At 35.1% G+C, this 26,072-nt stretch overlaps 1 protein-coding gene across 1 annotated transcript; it reads right to left on the bottom strand.

Annotated features, from left to right (window-relative positions):
- Positions 1-16,116: 16,116 nt before the first annotated feature.
- On the bottom strand, positions 16,117-21,864 carry LOC139852746 (histone deacetylase complex subunit SAP18-like). The gene is made up of 6 exons (XM_071842079.1): positions 21,653-21,864; positions 19,606-19,638; positions 19,396-19,506; positions 18,491-18,586; positions 17,996-18,073; positions 16,117-16,395 (listed from the first exon to the last, which is right to left on the bottom strand). The coding sequence occupies exons 1-6, from the start codon at positions 21,779-21,781 to the stop codon at positions 16,363-16,365; spliced, it is 480 nt and encodes a 159-aa protein (XP_071698180.1). The 5' UTR covers positions 21,782-21,864; the 3' UTR covers positions 16,117-16,362.
- Between the last annotated feature and the right edge of the window lie 4,208 nt (positions 21,865-26,072).

Raw genomic sequence — 26,072 nt, 5'->3', positions numbered from 1 at the left:
AAAGTCTTGACGGAGGTGTCCATGATTTCAACCGGTTCCTCCACAAAATGAAGTTTGTCATCAATAGTAAGTTCTTCGAGAGGAATGACGATATCGGGTTCGGCAAGGCACTTTTTCAAGTTAGATACATGGAAGATAGGATGAACGGAGCTCAATTGAGGTGGAAGATCTAAACGATAAGCAACGGTTCCAATACGCTCCAAGATTTCGAAAGGACCAATATACCTTGGATTTAGCTTCCCGCGTTTCCCAAAACGGATTACACCTTTCCAAGGCACGACTTTTAACATTACTCGGTCACCGACTTGAAATTCAAGGTCATTGTGTCTTTTGTCGGTATAGCACTTTTGACGACTCCGGGCCGTCTGAAGCCTATCTCGGATTTGAACGATCTTCTCGGTGGTTTCGTGAATGAGTTCGGGTCCGGTGATTTGTACATCGCCTAATTCGGGCCAACAAAGAGGAAAACGGCATTTTCAGCCATATAACGCTTCAAAAGGTGCGGCTTTAATACTCACGTGATAACTATTGTTGTAAGAGAACTCAGCAAGAGGTAAGTGCTTGTCCCAAGCTTTTCCAAAATCAACCACACAAGCCCGTAACATGACCTCTAAGGTTTGAATTGTGCGTTCACTTTGTTCATCGGTTTGGGGATGATATGTGGTGCTCATGTCTAAACGCGTTCCCAACGCTTCTTGCAAGGTACGCCAAAATCTAGAAACAAAATGGCCATCTCGGTCGGAGATAATCGATAAAGGTACACCGTGTTGGGCTACGATCTCCTTGATGTAAAGTTGTGCAAGTTTCTCCATTTTGTCGATTTCTTTCATAGCGAGAAAGTGTGCGGATTTGGTGAGATGGTCAACAATAACCCAAATGGTATCATAACCGCCCGTTGTCTTTGGTAACTTGGTGATGAAGTCCATCGTTATTCTTTCCCACTTCCATTGCGGGATTTCGGGTTGTTGAAGTAACCCGGACGGTCTTTGGTGTTCGGGTTTGACTTTGGAACATGTCAAACACTTGGCAACATAAGTAGCTACGTCCCTTTTGATGTTCGGCCACCAATATTGTTCTTTAAGGTCGTGGTACATCTTATTGGCACCGGGGTGAATCGAGTATCGTGACTTATGGGCTTCATCTAAAATAAGACTTCGTAGGTCCCCATAACTAGGCACCCAAATCCTTCCGGCGAAATATCGGAGTCCGGTTTCCTTAGTTTTGAATCGAGAGACGAGAATGTTCAAGAGCTCGTGTGAAACGTTTTCATCCTTGAGAGCCTCATCTTGGGCTACCCGAATTTGGCTATTAAGGTTGGTGTGGATGGTGATGTTTAAAGCTCGGACACGAAGAGGCACCGCTCTTTCTTTTCAACTTAAGGCATCGGCTACTACATTTGCCTTCCCGGGATGTAACGAAGCTCGCAATCGTAATCGTTTAAGGTTTCAATCCACCTTCGTTGTCTCATGTTAAGTTGCTTTTGATCGAAGATGTGTTGGAGACTTTTGTGATCGGTAAAGATAGTACTCTTGGTTCCATAAAGATAGTGTCTCCACATTTTAAGTGCAAAGACAACGGCTCCGAGTTCGAGATCATGCGTCGTGTATTTTCGTTCATGAATTTTGAGTTGTCGAGAAGAATAAGCAATGACTTTCATTAGTTGCATCAATACACACCCAAAACCATGTTTCGAGGCATCGCAATATATAACAAAGTCATCATTGCCTTCGGGAAGTGACAAGATAGGAGCGGTGGTTAGCTTCGTTTTCAAGATTTGGAATGCGGATTCATGTTCGCTTGCCCAAACGAATTTTCTTCCCTTATGAGTTAACGCGGTTAGAGGACGAGCAACAAAAGAGAAATCTTTGATGAATCTACGATAGTATCCGGCTAGGCCCAAGAATTGACGAATGTGAGTAGGAGTAGTAGGAGTCTCCCATTTACTAATGGCTTCGATTTTCGATGGATCGACTTTAATACCTTGGTCACTTGCAACATGACCAAGAAATTGAACTTCCTTCAACCAAAATTCACACTTGGAGAATTTGGCATAGAGTCGTTCTTGTCTTAAAATTCAAGCACAAGTCAGAGGTGTTCCTCGTGTTCTTCTTCGCTTTTATAATAAACCAAAATATCATCGATGAACACGATAACGAATTTGTCAAGATACGGTTTGCACACGAGGTTCATAAGATCCATGAACACCACCGGTGCGTTAGTGAGACCAAATGGCATGACAAGGAATTCATAACTACCATAACGAGTTCGGAAAGCGGTTTTGGAGACATCTCCCCCCTTAACCCTTAATTGATGATAACCCGAGCGGAGATCGATTTTTGAATATACACAAGACCCTTGTAGTTGATCAAAGACGTCATCGATGCAAGGAAGAGGATATCGGTTCTTAACCGTCAATTTTTTTAGTTTACGATAATCAATGCACATTCGTAGGGATCCGTCTTTCTTTTTAACAAATAAAATCGGAACGCCCCAAGGTGAATGGCTAGGTTGGATAAAACCACGATCAAGTAGTTCTTGGATTTGACTTTGTAATTCTTGCATTTCGGATGGAGCGAGTCTATATGGTGCACGTGCTACGGGTGCGGCTCCCGGGATAAGATCGATTTGGAATTCAACCGGTCGATGAGGTGGAAGACCCGGAAATTCGTCGGGAAATACATCGGAATAGTCACTAACAATTGGCACATCATCGGTGTGCTTCTCATCGGACTCTACTTTCTTAACGTGAGCAAGGATCACAAAACAACCCTTACGGAGTAGTTTTCTAACTTTAATGCACGAAACGAGGTTGAGTCCGGTGCAACTCTTATCGCCATAGACGATCAAAGGTTCACCATTCTCGATAGGAATTCGGATTGTGTTAAGATCACAAAGGATGTGAGATTTCATTTTGGCTAGCCAATTCATACCGATTATTACATCGAAGCTTCCTAGTTCCATGGGTATCAAGTCAATTTCAAACTCATTACCCAAAATGTTTAACGTACAGCCCCGGTAATATGTGTCGGCACTCAATAGTTTTCTGTTTGCCACTTTAATGGTATAAGTGGTATCTAGTGGAAGTGGTGGAGTATTAAAAGAATGAGTCAAAGTCTTGGATGCAAAACTCTTATCGGCACCCGAATCGAATAAACAAGTAACATAAGTGTTGTTGAGAAGAAACGTACCCGTGACTAATTCATTGTCATCTCGAACTTCCTCGGTGTTGATGTTGAAAGCTCAACCGCGTGTGTTGGGGTTGGCTTTCTTCTTCGGACATGCATTTCTAAAATGACCCGCTTGGCCACATTCATAACAAGTACCCGATTTTGGTGCATTGGGCACCTTTTGAGCGATGGGGGCGGAACTTCTACAATCGTTGGCCACATGACCACCCCTTTGGCACCGATGGCAAAATAGATTGCTACATTCACCATAGTGGTGTTTGTGGCATTTGTTGCAAAAGGGTTTATTTTCGCCATAACTTTTCTTGGCGTCGGAGGTGAAAGGCTTTTTGGTGAAGTTGTTGTTGTAGTTGTTGCTTGATTGGGGGGCTTCTCATTTTCTTTTGTTGCCGCCCGATTTATCCTCGGCCTTACGTGCCGGAATGACGATTTCGTCAACCGTTTCAATCAATTGGCGGGCCATGTTCAAAGCTTGTTGTAGGTTAGCGGGTTTGGATGACATCACTCCTTGTTTGATGCTCTTTGGAAGACCATCCATATAGAGTTCAACCCTTTGAGATTCGGGGTTCACGAGGTTGGGACACATCAAGGATAGCTCGGCGTATCATTGATTGTAGGCCTTAAGATCGTTTCCGACCGCCTTTAAAGTTCTTAGCTCTTGTTCGAGCTTTCGGGTTTCTTCATGAGGGAAAAATTCGACGATCATCCTTTCTCTCAAATCGGCCCAAGAGAGGGCGTGAGCTTCATCGGTACCCACCGATTGTACATACGTGTTCCACCACGTGAGGGCGATACCGGCAAAGGTGTGGGTGGAATATTTGAATTTATCTTGGTCTCGACAACCGCTTATGCTAAAAACGGCTTCCGTTTGTTCGAACCATAGAGTGAGCACAACCGGTCCCCCGGTTCCATCAAAAGTGTGAGGTTTGCACCCCATGAAGGCTTTGTAGGAGCACCCTTCGCTTGAGTTACCGGCCCCTTGATTGTTGTTGTGGTTGTTGTTATTGTTGGAGGAGTGATCGGCCATGGCCGCTTCCACGGCGGTGGCTATCATTCGTTGTAGTGCTTGTTCGGGAGTCTCATGGCGTGGCACACGACGAGGAGGCATTGTTCCTTCAAAACACAAGAATACCGTTGATTAGTATTCTTAATAATACTAACCATGATATGGAATAAGGATAGAGAGAAATTTTCCTTGACTCGCCTTAAATTCTTTATGTGATAATGTCGGAATGTTCATATGAGTCACCGTAATATAATCCCGGAAATTATATTACCCTAATTCATAAGTGCATTCGACACTAATTCATATAGTCAAGGTGGCGCGTCAATTAAATCAAGTAACGTGAGATTAAGATTGAATACGAATTAGATATGATAGACGAGTTCGAGTATAATGCACAAGTAGTCAAGTAATCCCTACTTCAAGTCTATATGCCGGTTGTAGTCTAGACTCACCAATGTACCCTATGACTCGGGGTCGACACCAATTGACTCTAAATCCCTACAGCCAACGCTCTGATACCATCTGTAGCGACCCGACCAAATCATGTTTGACGGCGCCAACTACTTAGGTCCCGTTACGTGGTCATAAGTCTTTAACATGACGTTTGACCAAAATATGTCGCATTCATTTCATAAGTAAAAGGATGTTTCAAGTTTACAAATGTAGTTCAAAAGACTAGTTACATTACAATGTTTAACGTACGAATGAAACCCTTGCGACACAATTTAAAGTAGTCAAAAGACGCTCCAACTATGCATGTATACTCGACATCCAAGCATGTATCAAAAAGAGTGCGGAAGCATGTATCAAGTAGCGTTCAAGGACCTGGGAAAACATATAGAAAACTGTCAACGAAAACGTTGGTGAAATCATAGGTGTTTTAGTAAACGTTGCATTTGAACCACAAGATTTAATATAATATGATTATCAAAATCATTTGCATTCCAAAGTTGTTAATTGTTTCGTGGGCACCCAATTATCAAACTTAACTGTTTTGCACCCTTTGCGTAGTGTTAGAACATACACTAGACCCGAAAATATATTTCATCCGCTAACGGTAGCGAACCGTCCGAATGAGGCTCGTCAAGCCCACGTGATCAAATAATATAAGTTCACGTTTACACCCTGCAAGTGTAACTAATGATAATTGAATTGAGAATTTTCGTTCAAACCCGTACGTGGAATGTTCGTTTTCGTACTTGTGTTCAAGTGTAAAAGTATGATACGTATATGTTTCTCATCCCATAGTTTAAAGCATAAAAGTTGTTTGAAAGGTGGGACTATGATCTCACCTTGAGTGCACGTATGAAAAGTACTTCACAAAGTAACGTGTGCGATGGATAATGCTAGTCTTGACCTTAACAAATAGGTCGTATCAATAACGGTAAACCCGATAGGTCAAAGATGTTTAATTAGTCCTATGGCTCGTTACGACTCGATTATGTAGCATGTGAATCAAATTGTCAAGTTTCATGCAAGATACAAGTATAGAAACAAGTTAGGAAGGTTGCATAATCATTTGGTTAAGTTTGACAAAAAGTTAAACTTTGGTCGGTCAAAGTCAACGAAAAAGTCAACACGTTCGGGTCGGGTTCCAAACTATTTTTCTGAGGTTTTTATTCATATATAAGCATGTTAGAACAAGTTACATGCGAATCGGAGGTCCATAGGGTGCCAAACATTTTTCATAAAATTGACATGTTGATCAGAACCTGAACACGGCTTATGTCGCGCCGCGACATAAGCTGGCCGCGTCGCGGCACACAACGTGTGCTGGTGCCTGGTTGGTTTCAATTGATCAAGTCTTTTTCCGAACTCCGATCAAACATAAATCACAACCCGCAACCACTTATGACACTCATTATATATCGTTGGAAAGCTAATTTGACAAAGAACACAACTAAACATATTTCACTAACCGAAAACATTATTTGCAATAACCGACATTTCAAATCAAATGATCAATCAATGCACACATTTAATGCAAGTGCACATTTATGATTCGGGCATTTAATGCATACATACAACACGCCGTTTTGTAGGTAATCGAGCATATAATACGACTAACTACTTACTAACAATAGTTCATGGCATTCAATGCATCAAACATTCATTTCAAGCTTATCAATCCCTAACCCGAATTCACCAAAATCACTAATCAAGTTTATGGAGTTTTCTCAAGCAACCTACACATCAAATTGAAGCAAGTGATAATAGGAACACATTTAATACATGCATTCATAACATTTAATAACATTCAAGCAACCAAATTTCCAAATCAAACACACCAAAGTTCATATTCAAGCTAATTGCTTCAAATAACGAAATCGGGCATATAAATCATATAATCATGTTAGACTTGAGCCATAGACACTAATTAACAACTTTATAAGTTAAAAACATCAAGAACACAAAATATAGTGATTTTAGAAAGTTACCCAAACTTGATGAAATCGGTATGGAATCGAAGAGGAAGATGAGAGGATTCCGAATATGCAATTTGTTTAGATGGATGCTTGCTCGATTTGATTTGGATGATGAATCCTTGAAGTGGTGTTTGAGAGATTTGGTGAAAGTATTAGAGAAAAAGGAAAAAGAAAAAGGAAATAAATGAAAGGATGAGAGTAAAGGGTTGACTAGTTGACCTAGTCACTTCTTTGCTCTCTTGGCAACAATGGTCCCTCTAGTTTCATTCGGGTGCATGAATTACCTAAACGAGATATTTAAAAACGCGTATCAACGGGAGATGTTATAAACATATAACGGAATTTAAATAGTTAAACGGAAAAAGGCGGGATGTTACATATTTGGGTTTGGAACTGGAATCATTCGGTTATGTATATACATATATATATTATGGATAATAAGTTTAATGTTTTTAAAATATAGATCAATCGCAAGAATATATTACATATTCTCAAATCAGGGGCTCATAAAATGATTATTTCTTATAATTGATTATTTCTTTAATTTTTACATATCCGTACAACGCACGGGCTCATAAAACTAGTTTTTGAATAAACCACGAGGAGCAACAACATAATTTACTCTAAATGAAATTATTTAACTTAATTAGCTGTAATAATTCTTACGTTCTTTTTTTTATATACATCTTCAAATTATTTAACTTATTGTGATAATTTTTTTCATTCTCTTAAATAATCATATTACTTTTTGTGGAGTAATCAGTAGGAATGTACTTAACTTTAGTCCAAGTGTATAATACAGATACAACTTAATCAATATTTATTGTGCTTATTCATCTTTCAAATATCATCGAATATTCGAATGTATTGTACAAATTCTTTTTTTGGGGCCAATATATATCAAACTAGTAAGACTAATAAGGGGTGTTTGGATTAACGTTTTAAAAATTAATTATGCGTTTTATATAATTATAATCAAATAATTAATCGTAACAACGTGATTTAGTTGAATGGTATTTAGATTTGATTATGCTGTTTTATATCGCAATAATTAGATAATCAATTTTTTTTGTTTGGGAAATTCGGATTACTTGATAATTTACATATAAAATTATCAAAGAGAACATTTTTATGTATTGTACAAACTATTATCAACATTTAGCGTCTAAACATTATTATTGACTATAACTAGTAAAATAAAACTTATAAATATTACGTAGTACAATCTTTTATCATCTATAATTTTGGTAACGACATTTTTTATTTGTAGATTTATTATTTAAACTAGTGATATGACCTGTGAAAACACGAGTTTGTTTAAACGAAATAGTTTAATGATATGTTTTACGTATTAAGTGAATGTAAATGTTAAAGTCATTTAGCTTATTGCCCCGTTGAACCACGGATTACGACTAAGAAACTTGTCGTTGATTTTACAAACATAAAGTTCGCTTAAAGTTGAGTATTTATATTTATATTTTTAATAATAATAATTAATAATAATAAATGCCTTTTAAATTTTTTTAGAAAAATAAAATTACAATTTAGGAGAGATTAATATTTTCTTTTATAAAAGATTTTGTATTACTTTTTAAATTAAATTAATATATAATTATGACATCATCATTATGAAAATTAAACGTAGATATAGTATTATATTAATTTATTGTAATAAGTTAAAAGAATACAACAAATATTATCGATCACAGACAAAGAATTCTTTAAGATGTATTGGTTGGTTATGTATGTAACGCATAAAATTGAAAAAATGTAATGGATAATGATTATATGCTGAAGGATATGAATGTAAAATGAATGGGATGGGATAATTGCGTTTTGCAAACAGTAAGTGGACGGCGGATTATTAAAATCGCGTTTTGGAGGACCTTAAAACATGAAAAAATCAATTTTCAATAGAAGATTACCAAACACTTTAAAAAGATTATTTGCGTTTTGAAAACGTACCCCCAAACAAAAAATCTAATGAATTTTGTAACCAGAAATTTCAATCTGATCTAGCTTTCTTATATCTGCATGAAAACCGGCCAATTGAAAGAACAACAAGAGATATTTTCTAAAGGTGGTCTTTAAAAATAACACTGTATCGGAACTGCCAAATCACGAATAGTTGATAAGCAAATTGCTTCAAGAATAATCCTTCTGGTATGATTCGCAGAAATACCGGCGATCTAGTTCCACAAATTTTCAAAGCAAATCCATCTCGATAAAGAAACATCTGTCCAAGTTGCGATTGCTCTTCAAACCGAGAAGTAATACTGCATCTAAGAAAAGTATGAGTTACATCTTCAATTCAAAATCTGCATTACAAGAAGAGCAAAGAACAATTAGAACTTCAGCCCATGTTCAACTAATCAACTAGATTGGATTTGTTAGGGAGTTGATTAAGGAGTAACTGCCGTGTAAAAAAATTAATCTTCGAATGAATGAATTTATCCCAATACACGACGACTGCTAAATAAAGGAGTCATATGGTATTCATACAGACATCAATAAAGTATTTGTGAAATAATAGACTTGAGCCCAATTCAACCCCAAAAGTTAACTCAATGGAATGAGGAACACAAGCTATTATAAGCACCACAATGTTTTTACCCAAGGCCGATGTGGGATGAAATACTCAACACGCCCCCTCACACGAGGCGCAGATTACTGCGGGCGCGGTCCCAACATCAATGACCGGGCGTGGTCCCAACATCAACAACTGTTAGCTCTGATACTATGTGAAATAATAGACTTGAGCCCAATTCAACCCCAAAAGTTAACTCAAGAGGATGAGGAACTCAAGCTATTATAAGCACCACAATGTTTTTACCCAAGGCCGATGTGGGATGAAATACTCAATAGTATTACATAACATATATAATAATGTATTTATTGTCTTTAATTTTTGTATATTAGATAATTAAATTCAAATGTTTTGTGTCCGAATGCCAATAAAAGATAAAATTTAAAGTCATTGAATTCACATGAATGTGAATAGCATATGAATGCGAATAGCATGTAATTAAAATTAAGTTAAATTAATACTAATTCTAGTGAAAATGAGCATTTACAAATACAAAAACTTGCATATTACTTAACAACAAGAATCCAAGAGAGGAATAATCTTAAAAAACTTGGTTTAGATAAAGGTGTCTATATATATTGAAACTTGTTTAATGTGACAAATGGACACTTGTAGGACTTCATTGGTGATAAACTTCTGGTATGTCAATATTATTATTATTATTATTATTATTATTATTATTATTATTATTATTATTATTATTATTATTATTATTATTTTATTTTATTATTATTATTATTATTATTATTATTATTATTATTATTATCATTACTATTTACGTAGTACTATTTACTATTATTTGACATGACAAACAACAAAAGTGACAAACTCCCTTCTACATCATTCCTGGGACATTGTGTTTTCAAATTGTGGTCGAAAAATTTCCTTGTTATTCCACGTCCTGAATAACACAATTATTTGCAAGTAACTTTTGTAGTACTTCTGTATACTAATCATCCAACTGGTCCAATCAGAAGTATCAGTTTTGGACTTAAGTGATCAGGGTGTTATACAGTAAAGAAAACTTGAAGAACCCTGGCTAATGCAATATGAGGACTAAAACTACACTTATCGAGGTGTATGTGATAGGATAAAATCATACTCCCTCCGTCCCATTACAAGTGTCCACTTACTTTTTGCACACAGTTTTAGAAAATTTCACTAACTTCATTCTCCACCAATCAGAAATTTTCTCTCTCCAGAATAACCTCTTCTGATTGGTTGAAACACAAAGTGGACACTTGAAATGAGACATCCAAAAATAGAAATGTTGACACTTTAAATGGGACGGAGGTAGTATTAATTTAAGATACGAGTTTTCGTCTTTAGATTATATAATATAATATAATATAATATAATAGATTAGTGTATAAAGCCAAAAATCTAAACAAAGTTGGTATGAGATATATATACCAAGTGTTGGATATAGTTTTGGTCAGAAGAATTGAATATGGTTGCATAATATTTGTGAAGGATGTTATCCCACATAGGTGGGAGGAAAAAGTTGGAGGGGACTTGCTTGGTTATAAAAGAGGGGTTAAGTCTTCATTCCAAATTGCACCTATCAATACACTTTAAGTATTTGATTCTTTCTTTCTTTCGTACCCTTGTTTGAAAGTTGTATTAGTTAAATATTTTGGAGAGTGTAGTTGGCTTAAGAGAGTCGTCTATATCATTGTAACAATTTGTGATATAGTGTATTTTTCTCTTTGGGGGCCGGTGGTTTTTCTCCTGTTTTGGAGTTTCCACGTTAAATCTTGTGTTGTGTATTGTTCTAATTTCTTTACTGTTATTATTGGGCTGGGTGGTGAGAATTAGTGAGACCGTAATTACCCGACAACTGGTATCAGAGCGTCAGGTTTGACGGGGGTCTCGGTTATAGGAGTCGGAGTATGCTCTGTGGTTGACACGGGAGTGGATCGTTCACATCAGAAACGAGTTCTATTGATCGTATAGGGTATCTGGTTAGACAATATTTTTTTTGATTCGGAGTAAGTGGTGTCTAGAATTTGTAGTGGACCGGGTGTTGGATTTTTCAATTTAACGGATCCTGTGCGCCACTCCACTACATCTGTCGGCCAGTCGAAACGTGAGCAAAATCAGAGAAAGTGTTGTTTATAGGATACGGATACGATGTCGAAGTTCAGTCCAATGAGGTTTGATGTTGAGAATTTTGATGGGAGGATCAATTTTGGCTTATGGCAGGTTCAAGTCAAGGATGTGTTGATTCAGTATGGTTTACACAAGGCATTGAAGGGTAAATCCACCCTTGTTCCTGGCAGTGATTCTAGCAGTAAGTTCGAAGAAGAAGAATGGGATGATATGGATTTGAGGGCAGCAAGTGCGATTCGTTTGTGTCTAGCAAAGAACGTGCTTGCAAATGTGCACGGGTTATCAACGGCAAAGGAGCTTTGGGTTAAACTAGAGCAGTTGTACCAGGGCAAGGGCATCTCAAATCGGTTGTGTCTTAAAGAACAATTTCATACTCTGCGTATGGATGGGGGTTCAAAGATTTCAGAACATCTGAGTATTCTTAATGGTATTGTTTCGAAACTGGAGGCTATTGGAGTTAAAATGGAAGATGAAGATAAAGCTTTGAGGCTGATATTATCTTTGTCATCGTCCTATGAGCACATGAAACCTATTTTGATGTATGGGAAGGAAACTTTAAAGTTTGAAGACGTTACTAGCAAGCTCCTATCTGAGGAGAAAAGACTGGAAGGTAACGGGGTCTCGTCATCAGAAGCTACGGTACTGTTGTGTTCGGATAGGCAGAAGAGAAACTCTAGAAAGAATCTGACATTCTGGACGTGCGGGAAGACTGGACATGTAAGGGTTAATTGTCCAGGTGGAGCTAATTTGGCAAATGGCTCCAAAGGCGCTAATGATGTCTCAGTTGTTACGGAGAGTGACGAATTCCTCTGAAGTCACTTTATCCTCATGGTGTGTCCGCACCACCATGGAAAGGGATGTTCGTTAGCGGTTTCACAATTACACATGGGCACTGGTTTGGCATTGGTGCAGGTTGTGTGGTGATAACTGATGTTGTAGCTGATGAAACTTACAGGGAAAGCCAAACAGGAAGTTGCACCATAACTGTTCAGCTGGTTATACAATATGTGCCGAGGTGAAATGCTTGGAATGTGATATTCTAAGTGTGATACTCTTTATGGTGGGGTATGATAATTCTGTTTAGAGTTATGATTGTCTATTATGACAATGATTGTCGGGTCTTGGCAATGTTCGATGAAGATGCAAGCTTTGTCTCTTAGGAGATAATGTCAACGGCGTGAAGATGAGGATCTTGAATTTGTCGTCGAGGAAGCGTCTACATCGGTTATCCTTGCAATATGGAAGCATGGTTATCTTCTTCTATCTAAAAGGTGGAGATTTGTTGGATATAGTTTTGGTTAGAAGAATTGGATATGGTTTCATAGTATTTGTGAAGGATGTTATCCCACATAGGTGGGAGGAAAAAGTTGGAGGGGACTTGCTTGGTTATAAAAGAGGGTTTAAGTCTTCATTCCAAATTGCATCAATCAATACACTTTAAGTATTTGATTATTTCTTTCTTTCTTACCCTTGTTTGAAAGTTGTATTAGTTAAATATTTTGGAGAATGTAGTTGGCTTAAGAGAGTCGTCTATATCATTGTAACAATTTGTGGTATAGTGTATTTTTCTCTTTGGGGGCCGGTGGTTTTTCTCCTGTTTTGGAGTTTTCACGTTAAATCTTGTGTTGTGTATTGTTCTAATTTCTTTACTGTTATTATTGGGCTGGGTGGTGGGAATTAGTGAGACCGTAATTTCCCAACACCAAGCCCTTCCCTAATAGTCGGAGTTTGTCAATGTGTCAAACCTTAGCCTCTCCTAACAACCGTAAGTGTGTGTTTGTTCATCACCAATCCCTCAGTTCAAGAAATATGTGGAATCAAATCAATCTTTGTTTTGATTCCACCTACAAATCCATCGTAAACATTAGGGGTGTTCATCGGTTCGGTTTTCGGTTTGTTCGGTTTATTCGGTTCGGTGTATTCGGTTTTGAAATTTTTTTAGGCAAAACCGAAAACCGAATTCAAATTTAAAACCGAATTCGAATTCGGATTCGGTTCGATTTTCGGTTAAAACCGAATATTATGAAAAAACTGAGAACGATGTTAGTTTATTTTGTGGCGTTACTGATGTCTTGGTAATTTATATTCTAAAACAATGACGTACTTTAAATTATAAAGAATTCGATGATTTATTAATATTTACAGCTGAATTATGACGTTTACTGTTTCTGTTATTAAGAAGAAGAACATAATAATTTGAGTAACATAATTATAATGTGAGCTACCAAATCGTCATATGGGTGAGAACATATTTATTGATTAGATCTCAAAATATAATGACATTAAAACATAAATATACAAATTAAATATTTAAAAATTTTGACTTCGGTTTTGAATTCGGTTTTCGGTTAAACCGAATTCAGAATTTTCAAAACCGAACCGAAAACCGAATTCAAATTCGGTTTCGGTTTGACTCGGTCCGAAAACCGTTTTTCAAATTCGGTTTGGTTTTTTTTCCGGTTTGGTTTCGGTTTAGTTTTCGGGTTCCACGGTTTCAAACCAAATACTGACCACCCCTAGTAAACATGAGATTTATATAATACGGAGTACAAGTTTTCTTTGTGATCATCACCATTGCACGGTACATGTACGTATATACTGCTCGATCAATCAACAGCCCTAAGAACACGAAATCGAAGCTCCGTTAAGTGCATTAAAAGTATGATTAATTTTGAGCTTGTGCTACAAACTCTTCAGTCCTAACACATTTTTACATCCAGGAATAATTTTATCTTAAGCTTGTGCTACAAACTCTTAACACATGTTTACATCCAGGATTAGTTTTATCGATAACTTTATTCGTAGGATCAGAAAAATAGTTTACATGGAAATGGAAATAATATAATCCACTTACCACTGCATACATTCAAGCGTTTAACCTTTTCAAGCACACTGAGAGTTTGACAAATCCTTATACTTGCTAGGTAGATTACATCCTAATTTAATTGAAGTCCATTTTAAAAATTGATTTCTCTCAATTTGTGTTAATTCTTTGACTTAAACGAATGTTTCAAATAATCTTTATCAACTTTGTAACTTGATCTTAAAGTTGTAGCAAGTGATTTGAACTCAAATTATAATCTACGTTACATAAAGAGTGTTTTCGATAGTTTATTTGACAGTAAGTTCATAAGAGCACCAGGTGTCCATGTCCATTTCTCAGTGTTCATTTTGAACACTGAAATTGACTGACGGTGTGTAAGGTGAAAGTGTCCACATTATCCATTTCAGTGTCAATTTCAGTGTCCATTTTTTATTTTTTATTTTTTAATTGATTTTTAATATTGTATTTAAATTAATTTAATAAAATAAAAACAAAATAATAAAGTGAAATTTATAAAATAAACTACATTACATTTATTAAAATTCATAAAATAAACTAAATTACATTTATTCAAAACATACATAAAATAAACTATAGATAATGTAATAATTCGTCTCACAAAATTCATAAGTCGTCTCAAAGATCCAATAAATGTTCGACCAAATCAGATCGTAAACCTTCGTGCACTTCTCTGTCACGTAACTCTCTTGTTCTTCTTGCACGAGCGTCGCAAGAGCGTCAACTAGCTGACGTAGTGCGGCTGTCGTCTTCAAATGTGGGCTAATACTCCACCTACCACGTGAATATTGTCTTCGATGAAACCATCTAAAATAATACGGTAATGGATTTGCTGCGTAGCTTAGAATATCATTCATAATCCTAAGAAAAAACACGTCGCCGCATTCGAAATCTTCGTTTGAAATTATCATCCGTATATTTGCAACCCTCGTTAAAATAATCGTCCATCAAACGTTCGTGTGCTCCATAATGATTTCGACGTATATAACGACGTGAGTTAACTTCATCTTTAAAAGATAAATCTTCAAGTACGTTTAGTGTATAGTTTGTGAACGAGTCGCCGGAAGAACTCGAAGAAGACGACATTTTGTAATAAAATAAGATAATATATTGTGTTAATATTTTAGAGAGAAAATGATAAATGAATATAAAGTTGTGTGTGAAAAATGAGGAAAAATTTGTGGTATTTATAAGAGAAAAAAAAATGTATATCAAACTAGCCGTTAAACGGCTAGTTTTTAAAAATCAAACTCAAACGGCTAGATTTTGTCACCGTCGGTTCAGCGAAATTGGAGATCGACGCTGGGATCGACGCCGTGGCGGTGCCCGGCGACCGTCGATTCCCGGCATCGATTGAGAGGGACGGCGAAAAAATTGTGCGGATACCGTTTGCTCTAAGAGTCATTTATTTGATAATTTCGTTGTAAATGCTTTCAATCGTTATTTTGCATATTCAAATAATCTAGGATCGACCAGGATGTCTACTTGCAAGATCCTATGATTTCTTAATAACTTTTTCAAGCTAGTTTTTTTTTAAGAAATTTATCTCATTCAAAAAAAAAAAAATAAAAAAAATAATAATAATAATAATAATAATAATAATAATAATAATAAGAACACCATGCCATGTATTATGACCTAATCACTAAGCTAGAAATATCATTTGCCATTATAAAGCAAATATTCGCTCAATTTCTAAAGCACGCCTGGGATTATTTTAGTTTATTTACTTATTAAACAAAATTGAGTAATCAATAGATAAACATAAATATGAAAATTTAAATAAAGTTTGCTGCACAAAAAACATAATGAAAGCAAAATCAAGTGACCGACACAGAAATGACATAGTGCTTCTATAAGTTTCCGATGTAATTAGTTGATGGATGGACATGTTACCTAAACTGAAAATTGTGTGTCGGACATTAAATTAAAGTCTACCGAGAAAACAAAAATGGAAACAGTGCAAATAATAGGAGTAATAAATATCTGGACTTGAACTCAGTTATGGTCCGCAAAAGGCCCCAACAAAACTAATCTTGAACATGTCTAGAAATTGTTTAGCCAACCGAAGTAAACGAGTAATAGAGTATGATTTGATACAAGCATAATGAATCGTACCGTTCAACAGAGATTATCATAATAATAACAGGATGCAAAGATTATAGCATTACTAACTGCAAGGGATATCTAGACGGCATAAAAGTCTACAGAATTGCAACATCCAGGTAGTCTCCAATCTGCAAATTCAGCACCTGGTTAGAAATAGATCAAGGGATGTTTACTTTTTTTTTTTTCCGACTTTGACCGACTTTTCACCTTTGACCGACTTTTCAGCATCGGCCATGCCTAAAAAACGACGCGTCGGCCGACTTTTGCAACACTCCTAGAAATTCTAGGCTAGAATAGACCAATTTTTTAGTCAAGTGACAGATTAAGTGACAAATAAACAGTAATTAAGTGACAAAGAAACAGTAATTTTACTTGCTAAATTAAGAGTTGTAGAAAAACATATCATTAATATCATTAAGTGGAAAGTAAACATGTCCTAAGACAGCCAGTATCGGTGAGCGTTGGCCGCACGGTTGGTTGTGCCGTTCAACGGCACCGATACTAGCAAGCGTGGTTAGTTGCGCGGTTGTGTTGCGTGATTCACTGAGCCGTTGCTCAACACATTCAACCACTCGGTTTATTTGTTTAAATTTAAAAAAAAAATTGAAATTTTATCCGTTGCTCGACACATTCAATCCAACGGTTGAATTATTTTTTTTTAAAAATCAATGTTTACCCCATTATAAATATGACGCCACCATTTCACTATCATTTTACTTCGAACTACCAAAAATTTCATACTTCTTCACTCCATTTCAATACCACTTAACTTTCAATTTCATTCAACCCTCATCATGACTCCGTGTTTCATCACATTTGACGTTCGTTATGGCGATTTTTTTTCACGAAGACATGAAAAAAAAATCACGGTGGTTAGAAAAAACTATTAGAAGATGTTGATGTTACCGGATATGATACATGCATTTTGTTCGATTTAATACGACAACAAGTTGATTTCGAGGCATCGGAGTTTGCCTATTATGATGAAGACTAGGAAGAACTCCGGTTTCTTAAAAACGAAAAAAAAAATGTATGAAATAGTCGGGAAAGTTGGCCTCCGCTCGGAACGAATCACGTTGTACTATAAGCATATATTTGGCGACCTTTCTAACACCGGTGATGAGAGATGCAACACCAACTAAATTTCGTACTCGTAATTGTCGTTTATGTAATCGTTATCGGTTTTTTTAGGATTTTTTTAATAGATTTAATTTTTATTTTTTAGGACGTTTTTATTATGTAATCGTATTATTTTAATGAAATATGTTTAATTTTATAAAATATGTTAATTATAATTATTAACTATAATAATAATAATTGTTATTCATAATATAATAATATTCATATAATAATAATAAAATAATAATAAGTATACCCCGTATTAAATAAAATAATATAAGTAGGCCAATGTGGTTGTGAAGATATATGTCATTGATGCTAGTGTTGCATGATGGGTGAGTGGTTGGAAGGAAGTGCTGAGTGGTTGTTAGGTCATGGATAAGAGTAGCCTAAGAGATGTATGTTCTGAAAATAAAAAAGTTCCGCCTTGCAAGTGGGGTAACGGGTTAAAATAATTGTGATTTTTGGAAAAGGTTGAAACAGATCAGACCCAGTTGACCCTATACACTTTTTGTCCATTTTTTTAACTAATTTGTGGGTTAAATAATTATTACAACAAAAGTTTAATTCTCCGAGTAAAGAAAAATATTCGGTTCTGTGCTAATTTACCTCAAAGCTAAGGGTGCCCAGGGCCTTGCTGCCATCATCCGGTCGTCTTGCATTCGGATAAGATAACGTTTTTCCGACCTAATACCACATTGAAAAGAGTAATGTGTCAATACATAGTCATTTTAGTCAATTTATATGAAAGTTGTTAACATTAACATTAAATATAAAAAAACTCATCCTTTAACAAAAATGGAAACAAGAAACACTAAATTCCACAAGCAAATGCAAATTCGAGAAAGATTGCCAGGACCATGGTCAAAAATAGATAGCACAATTACGTAGTACTGCACATATAAAAGTATGGTACATATTTCCTTATCCAAACAAACAAGCTATATTTAGTAAACGTTTTACTGTTCTGGGATGTACATCAACAGTGGTTTCAATTATCATATTCCTTGCAAGGGTATAAACCAGTTTATGGTAAAACATCCACACTTGTGCTTAAGTTAATCATGTTTAAATGTGTATTTTAAACAGAACAAAGGATATTACCTCTTTCACCGTAAAATGACCAGTTTTAGTAGGATAGACAAAAGCAAATGACAACATAGCGTCTTTCCTTCTAGCTTCTGGAGCTACTTCCTTTACCTGAAACGAGAAGCAAAATAAACGCCTAAAACCAATACCACAAATAGAGTTTAAAGAGACCAGCATAGAAAAAAGAAACAAAAAAAGCACACCATAAACAAGTACCAGCTTGACTTTGCAACTAAAGGTTTTCATTGTTTCAAAACCAGAACATGCCACAGGGGGCACCAAAAACCAAATTACAGAACAATAGAACTGAGAACCGGACCGACCTAATCTGTTTTAGTCTCAAACCGGACCATCAACGATCAATAGAAGACAACTTAGGGGCCTCTAATTTAATATTAATCACAATATATAGAGTGAGGTAGTGTAACAACATTGTTTAATTCTCTTCAAAAATATTAGAACTTATAATAAAAACCTTCCCTGTCTGGGTTCTGGAACATATCAAACATTTTAAAAAAACAACCCAAAAAATCAGTTACTCCGTATTTAACATATATTGATCTGAGGATTCAATCAAATAATTAAAATCTTCTGTCTCAGTTTAATTTTTTAGTTTGTCGTTCTGGGCAGATATTTGCACACCTCTAATTTGCTACTATTAGAGATATGCAAACAAGCTTGAAACATCACTCCCCATAAACAAACCAAGGTGATTTGCTGCTAATATGTATGTCTCCTTATTCTTTGCAAGCAAACCTCTTTACACGAAATCACTAAATATCATAAGTATCGGGATTCAAACCGATATGAATGTTTAAGGAGAAAAGGATCGTTTGATAGAATTTTGTCTTAGATACCTGTAGGTTAATAGAATGTCGAAACTTGAATGGTCAGAGGATAAAAGATGTGATTTGACATACCAGATCGGTTAGCTCTCGAAGGGTAGCATCCATCCAAGTATAAATTTGGACTTCATCTTTTGGCTCCTTGCCTCTGCCTGCAAACTCAGCCTGGTTGTGATGACCGCCAACCTGTTCAAAACCAAGAGCACTCATAATTCACCATTAAAGGAGTCGTTATGCTTACCCAATTTGCACCAATAATCATGTCAAAGAGAACAGTCATCTTGCCTTGGTAAAAACTCGAAGTAGAAGTGGACAAGTCTGCATGTCAAAGAGAACACATTGTAAATAATAGATAGATGTTTTATATTATTATGTCACTATAACACTTAGGCCATGTTTGGCTCACGGAATCCAATGGGATTTCGTGAGCCAAACGAAACCTTAGGGTGCGTTTGATAGAATAAAAAATGGTTAAGCACGGAATGGTTCAAAATGTGAATGACTCAAAGGTTCTGACTGAACTTAGTTCAGCACGACAATAACATGTTTGATAATCATTCTAAATGAACTCTATGAATGATGTAAACTTCATGTATTAACCTTTTAAATGAATAAACGAATATAATTATTTGATAAGGGTTCTAGATATAATTGAAAAATGATATTAAAGGAAATGAGAACTTGAATATTTAAGAGAGTATTTCAACTTTTCAACTCCAAATGGTACAACACAACTTGCTAAACGGTTCAGTATCATTTGTCATTTTGATGTCACTGACAAACGCACTCAATGATGAGAGGCAATCAAACACACCCTTAGAGAACACCCTTAGAGAATTTCACGACTAAAACAAGATGCGTGGTGATAAAGTTGTGGTGATAAAAATTTTGATACAATTTGTTCTCTAAATGAATGATTCTGAATGTACCACTGGTACAGTCGCTTAGAGAAGATTAGAAATATTGTCTTGTAGTTTATTTAAAATTTATGAGGGGTACAAATTCAGAGAGGAGAATAATCCCTGCCAATTGCTTAAAACACTGGTACACAGCAATCAGCTGCTAATCAAGCAAGTGTACACACATGACACATGTCTGTCAAATAAGGTGGGTGTTTGCAACCAAAGCACACGTTTTTAGTTATCAATTATATAAGTATTTCAAGATCATGTAAGAGCAATCTAAAGATGAGCATTCCTACATGGTTCCAAAACAGGATAGAGCTCAACATTGTTGGCACCATTTTCATTCTAGACATTAATCTCTTATAAACATAGTTATTATAAGTCATCCCTTTAACAAAAATCAAAGCATTAATTATTCTTCCATGTCCCCAAGCCAAACTTATCTACTTGCCACATTGCCTACAAAAATCGGTTCTTTTCACCAAGCTACATTCCACTTGGTCAAATAGTATGATTTTTAAGTATTCTGAGTTTTATGAATTTAAAAAACTTTATACCAATATAAAAAATGAATGCACATAGAAAATGAAGTTCATACAACAACAGCAACAATAAAGAACAACGAGTGCATGACATGGGGAAGGCAAATTGCAGACCGTCAGCGGCGAAACCTAGAAGGGACAGAGGAGGGCAGCCACCCACAGTGGATTTGCAATTTTTAGTGTAAAAATTTGTGATTTTTCGAATTTGTCCCCGGTGGAATTTTTTTTTTGCCCCAAAGTCTCTATTTTGCCCCAAAACCTCCATATTTTGCCCAAAAACCCCAAATTTGCCCAAAAGCCTTCATATTTTGCGCTAAAACCTCCATATTTTGCTCAAAAAAAGTTGCTAGGTTTTAAAAAAAATTTCGCCCCCGATGAAAAATTTCCTGCTTCCGCCACTGCAGACCGTTGTACGGTTGTACCTATAGTCCTACACTCGAAGGTAGAGATACCTCTTTCAAAAAGACCTCCGAACTATTCGTACATACAAAATTGAGCACTCGCACACACACGCACAATAATGAAACATCGAAAAGTACTATTGATTAAAAAATAATAATAAAATAATGGAGTAATAAAAAAAAATATAAGATACTAACAGAAAAAAAGTTCCGTAATAATCCAATAGTTATACATACATGTGGATGTATAAATATCAATCTATCTACCTACAAACCTACTCATCCATACTGATCCAGTGATCCTCCCTATATCCAATTCAAAATACTCAATTACAAACCCTAGCTACAGTTCATACATCTATAATCTATCATAACTACAAGTCAACAGTAAACTGTTAAACCTAATACACAAATTAAAGTAAAATACACAATTTACAGACTTAAAAGAAAACATAATAATAAATTATTAGAAAAAAACCCTAACCTTTTCGCGGTCAACTGGTTCGAATCGAGGTCCAGGTTTGTTGTGAAGAGGTGGACCAGGAGGTCCACGTGCTGATGCATGAAGTGGTCTTCCACCTCTTCTTGGACCATCACCTCCGCGTGCCGCCATTGATGAATAAAAACTACTGTATATTGAATTGAAAAAAAAAAAAAATGAAACTGATGAAATATACACACGGAGACTGTAATTTGGTTATTGGTAATGTAGATACAGAAACTGCAAATGCAAATAGTAAAGGTTGTCTGGACCTAAATCTAGTATTTGGGCTTTATATGTGGGTCAGATATCCTCTATTGGGCTCTCTATTTTTCTCACAGAATAAGAAAGGGGGATATCACCAAATTACCCATTTTTTAAGCTTCTTGATTGATAGCTCTAAAAAAATTTGACAATTTGCCCTCGCAAAGCGCAAAAAAAAGAGGCTTGCGTATTTGCAACTTTGCGTTCTTGCGAGAAGACGCAAGCGCAAAAAAAAAGGACCTTGCGTCCTTGTGTCTTGCGTCTTATTAGGATTGGATTTTCTTGATTTTCTGGATAAGATTTTGGTAGATTTTTTGTACTTTTACGGATAACCTTTTATTTCTATATATTAATTCTACCTGAACTCTAGATTATCAAATTCATTTCACTTCATTTCAAACATATACCATGTCATTACAAGCATCATTAAGGTAACTTTCAACCATTTTTTCACTTGTTTTTTAAATAATGAGTTGTAGTAATGATGAACATTTGTTGTTCATATATGTTGTAGGGATTCTTTTCAATTTATTAACAATTTACCTACGTATTTGTCCCTAGATTGTTTTAGAACACGATTAAAACTCTCAGTTGCTCCACAAAAACCAATTACTCAAAGAATATTGTTAAAAAAATGTTCTTAGAAAAATTAATTTGTCATCTAATGCACATATTTCAATGAGATATGTTGTGGATAATCATGTTTTTGATATTACTGATGATTATGAAGACTTTCGTGATTTTTTACAATACGCAATCTCAAATGCTCCTATTGATATTTATATTGTCGACAAAGTAACAATGCATCAACTCCCAAATAACCTAGAATCACTTTAAAACCTACCAACACACGATGTCCATCAAAATCTACCAACACACGATGTTCAACAAAACCTACCAACACATGAGTCCCAAATAAACCTCCAAACACACAATTTGGAAGAAGAACGACCTAAAATACCACATCCAAACACAGAAGAGTTTGATATGTTCAACTATGGAGTTGAGAACGTATGTAAAATTAAAAAACAAATCACCCGTTTGAATCTGTTGTTGCGTCTAGTGATTCAGAGGAAGAAAATGACCGGGAAGAGCAAGATGAAGAAGATGAAGAAAAACAAGATGTATTCTGGAATATGCCACTTTTATTGAGTGAGCATGGCCAATAGACTAAATCTACGAGCCAAATACCAACCATGTAGTGACCCGAACTTTTCCATGATTATATATTAATTGAAAACTATATTTGCATGATTAAATGTTTCCAACATGTTAAGCAATCAAACTTGTTAAGACTTGATTATTTGAAATGAGTTTCATGTAGACAATTGACCACCCAAGTTGACCGGTGATTCACGAACGTTAAAACTTGTAAAAACTATATGATGACATATATATGATTATATATATAGTTAACATGATATTATGTTAAGTAAGTATCTCATTAGGTATTTTAACAATGTGTATATACATAAAAATGAGACTATTGAATTAAGAAAACTCAAAAAACGATATATGTAACGATTATCGTTATAACAACGTCTTACTAAATACATATGAATCATAATAAGATATTGATACACTATGTTTAATCATGAAATGATAAGTAAACATGTCATTAAGTGTATTAACAATGAACTACATATGTAAAAACAAGACTACTAACTTAATGATTTCGAAACGAGACATATATGTAACGATTATCGTTGTAACAATATTTAACTGTATATATATCATATTAAGATATATTAATACATCATGTTTTCATAATAATATAGTAACTTAACATCTCATTTGATATAATAAACAATGGGTTAACAACATTTAACAAGATCGTTAACCTAAAGGTTTCAAAACAACATTTACATGTAACGACTAACGATGACTTAACGACTCAGTTAAAATGTACATACATGTAGTGTTTTAATATGTATTCATACACTTTTGAAAGACTTCAAGACACTTATAAAAATACTTCTACTTAACAAAAATGCTTACAATTACATCCTCGTTCAGTTTCATCAACAATTCTACTCGTATGCACCCGTATTCGTACTCGTACAATACACAGCTTTTAGATGTATGTACTATTGGTATATACACTCCAATGATCAGCTCTTAGCAGCCTATGTGAGTCACCTAACACATGTGGAAACCATCATTAGGCAACTAGCATGAAATATCTCATAAAATTACAAAAATTTTAGTAATCATTCATGACTTATTTACATGTAAACAAAATTACACATCCTTTATATCTAATCCATATACCAACGACTAAAAACACCTACAAACACTTTCATTCTTCAATTTTCTTCATCTAATTGATCTCTCTCAAGTTCTATCTTCAAATTCTAAGTGTTCTTCATAAATTCTATAAGTTCTAGTTTCATAAAATCAAGAATACTTCTAAGTTTGCTAGCTTACTTCCAATCTTGTAAAGTGATCATCCAACCTCAAGAAATCTTTCTTATTTAAAGTAAGATATCTTTCTAATACAAGGTAATACTCATATTCAAACTTTGATTCAATTTCTATAACTATAACAATCTTATTTTGAGTGGAAATCTTACTTGAACTTGTTTTCGTGTCATGATTCTGCTTCAAGAACTTTCAAGCCATCCAAGGATCCTTTGAAGCTAGATCTATTTTTCTCATTTTCAGTAGGTTTATCCACAAAACCTAAGGTAGTAATGATGTTCATAACATCATTCGATTCGTATATATAAAACTACCTTATTCGAAGGTTTAAACTTGTAATCACTAGAACATAGTTTAGTTAATTCTAAACTTGTTCGCAAACAAAAGTTAATCCTTCTAACTTGAATTTTAAAATCAACTAGACACATGTTCTATATCTATATGATATGCTAACTTAATGATTTAAAACCTCGAAACACAAAAACACCGTAAAACCGGACAAAAAAGGACATATAGGAGGCCCCCCTCGTACGCATGTGTACGGGATAGCGTAACCCCAACATTTGGGGTTACGCTATCCCGTACACATGCGCACAAGGGGGGCCTCCTATATGTACTTTTTTACGCCGTCGTAGTAACACCGCAGGCTGTTTTGGGTTTGATAATTAAAAACTATGATAAACTTTGATTTAAAAGTTGTTCTTCTGGAAAAATGATTTTTCTTATGAACATGATACTATATCCAAAAATCATGGTTAAACTCAAAGTGGAAGTATGTTTTTCAAAATGGTCATCAAGACGTCGTTCTTTCGACTGAAATGACTACATCTTACAAAAATGACTTGTAACTTATATTTCCAACTATAAACCTGTACTTTTTCTATTTAGATTCATAAAATATAGTTCAATATGAAACCATATCAATTTGATTCACTCAAAACGGATTTAAAACGAAGAAGTTATGGGTAAAACAAGATTGGATATTTTTTGATTGTTGTAGCTACGGGAAATATTGTAACAATTCTATACAAATCATATCCTAGCTAACTTATATTGTATTATACATGTATTCTAATATATTATGTAATCTTGGGATACCATAGACACGTATGCAAATATTTTGACATATCATATCGACCCATGTATATATATTATTTGGAACAACTATAGACACTCTATACGCAGTAATGTTTGAGTTAGCTATACAGGGTTGAGGTTGATTATAAAAATATGTATACTTTGAGTTGTGATCTAGCCTGAGACGTATATACACTGGGTCATAGATTGATTCAAGATAATATATATATCGATTTATTTCTGTACATCTAATTGTGGACAACTAGTTGTAGGTTACTAACGAGGACAGCTGACTTAATAAACTTAAAACATAAACGTATTAAAAATGTTGTAAATATATTTTGAACATACTTTGATATATATGTACATATTTTTTATAGGTTCGTGAATCGACCAGTGGTCAAGTCTTACTTCCCGACGAAGTAAAAATCTGTGAAAGTGAGTTATAGTCTCACTTTTAAAATCTAATATTTTGGGATGAGAATACATGCAGCTTTATAAATGTTTTACGAAATAGACACAAGTAAATGAAACTACATTATATGGGTGAATGATCGAAGCCGAATATGCCCCTTTTTGCTTGGTAACCTAAGAATTAGTAAACCGATCTACTAATTGACGCGAATCCTAAAGATAGATCTATTGGGCCTAACTAACCCCA

Source organism: Rutidosis leptorrhynchoides, chromosome 6 (genome assembly GCF_046630445.1).
Source record: "Rutidosis leptorrhynchoides isolate AG116_Rl617_1_P2 chromosome 6, CSIRO_AGI_Rlap_v1, whole genome shotgun sequence".
In the NCBI taxonomy this organism is placed as follows: domain Eukaryota; kingdom Viridiplantae; phylum Streptophyta; class Magnoliopsida; order Asterales; family Asteraceae; genus Rutidosis; species Rutidosis leptorrhynchoides.
This window is presented reverse-complemented; position numbering and strand designations above follow the sequence as displayed.

Coding starts and splice junctions, on each gene's coding strand:
- LOC139852746 (XM_071842079.1), bottom strand. CDS start 21,781: ATGGCGGCACGCGGAGGTGATGGTCCAAGAAGAGGTGGAAGACCACTT. Junction 18,074..18,490: donor GTCATTTTACGGTGAAAGAG/GTAATATCCTTT, acceptor ATGTGGTATTAG/GTCGGAAAAACGTTATCTTA. Junction 16,396..17,995: donor TGGGCACCCTTAGCTTTGAG/GTAAATTAGCAC, acceptor CTGAATTTGCAG/ATTGGAGACTACCTGGATGT.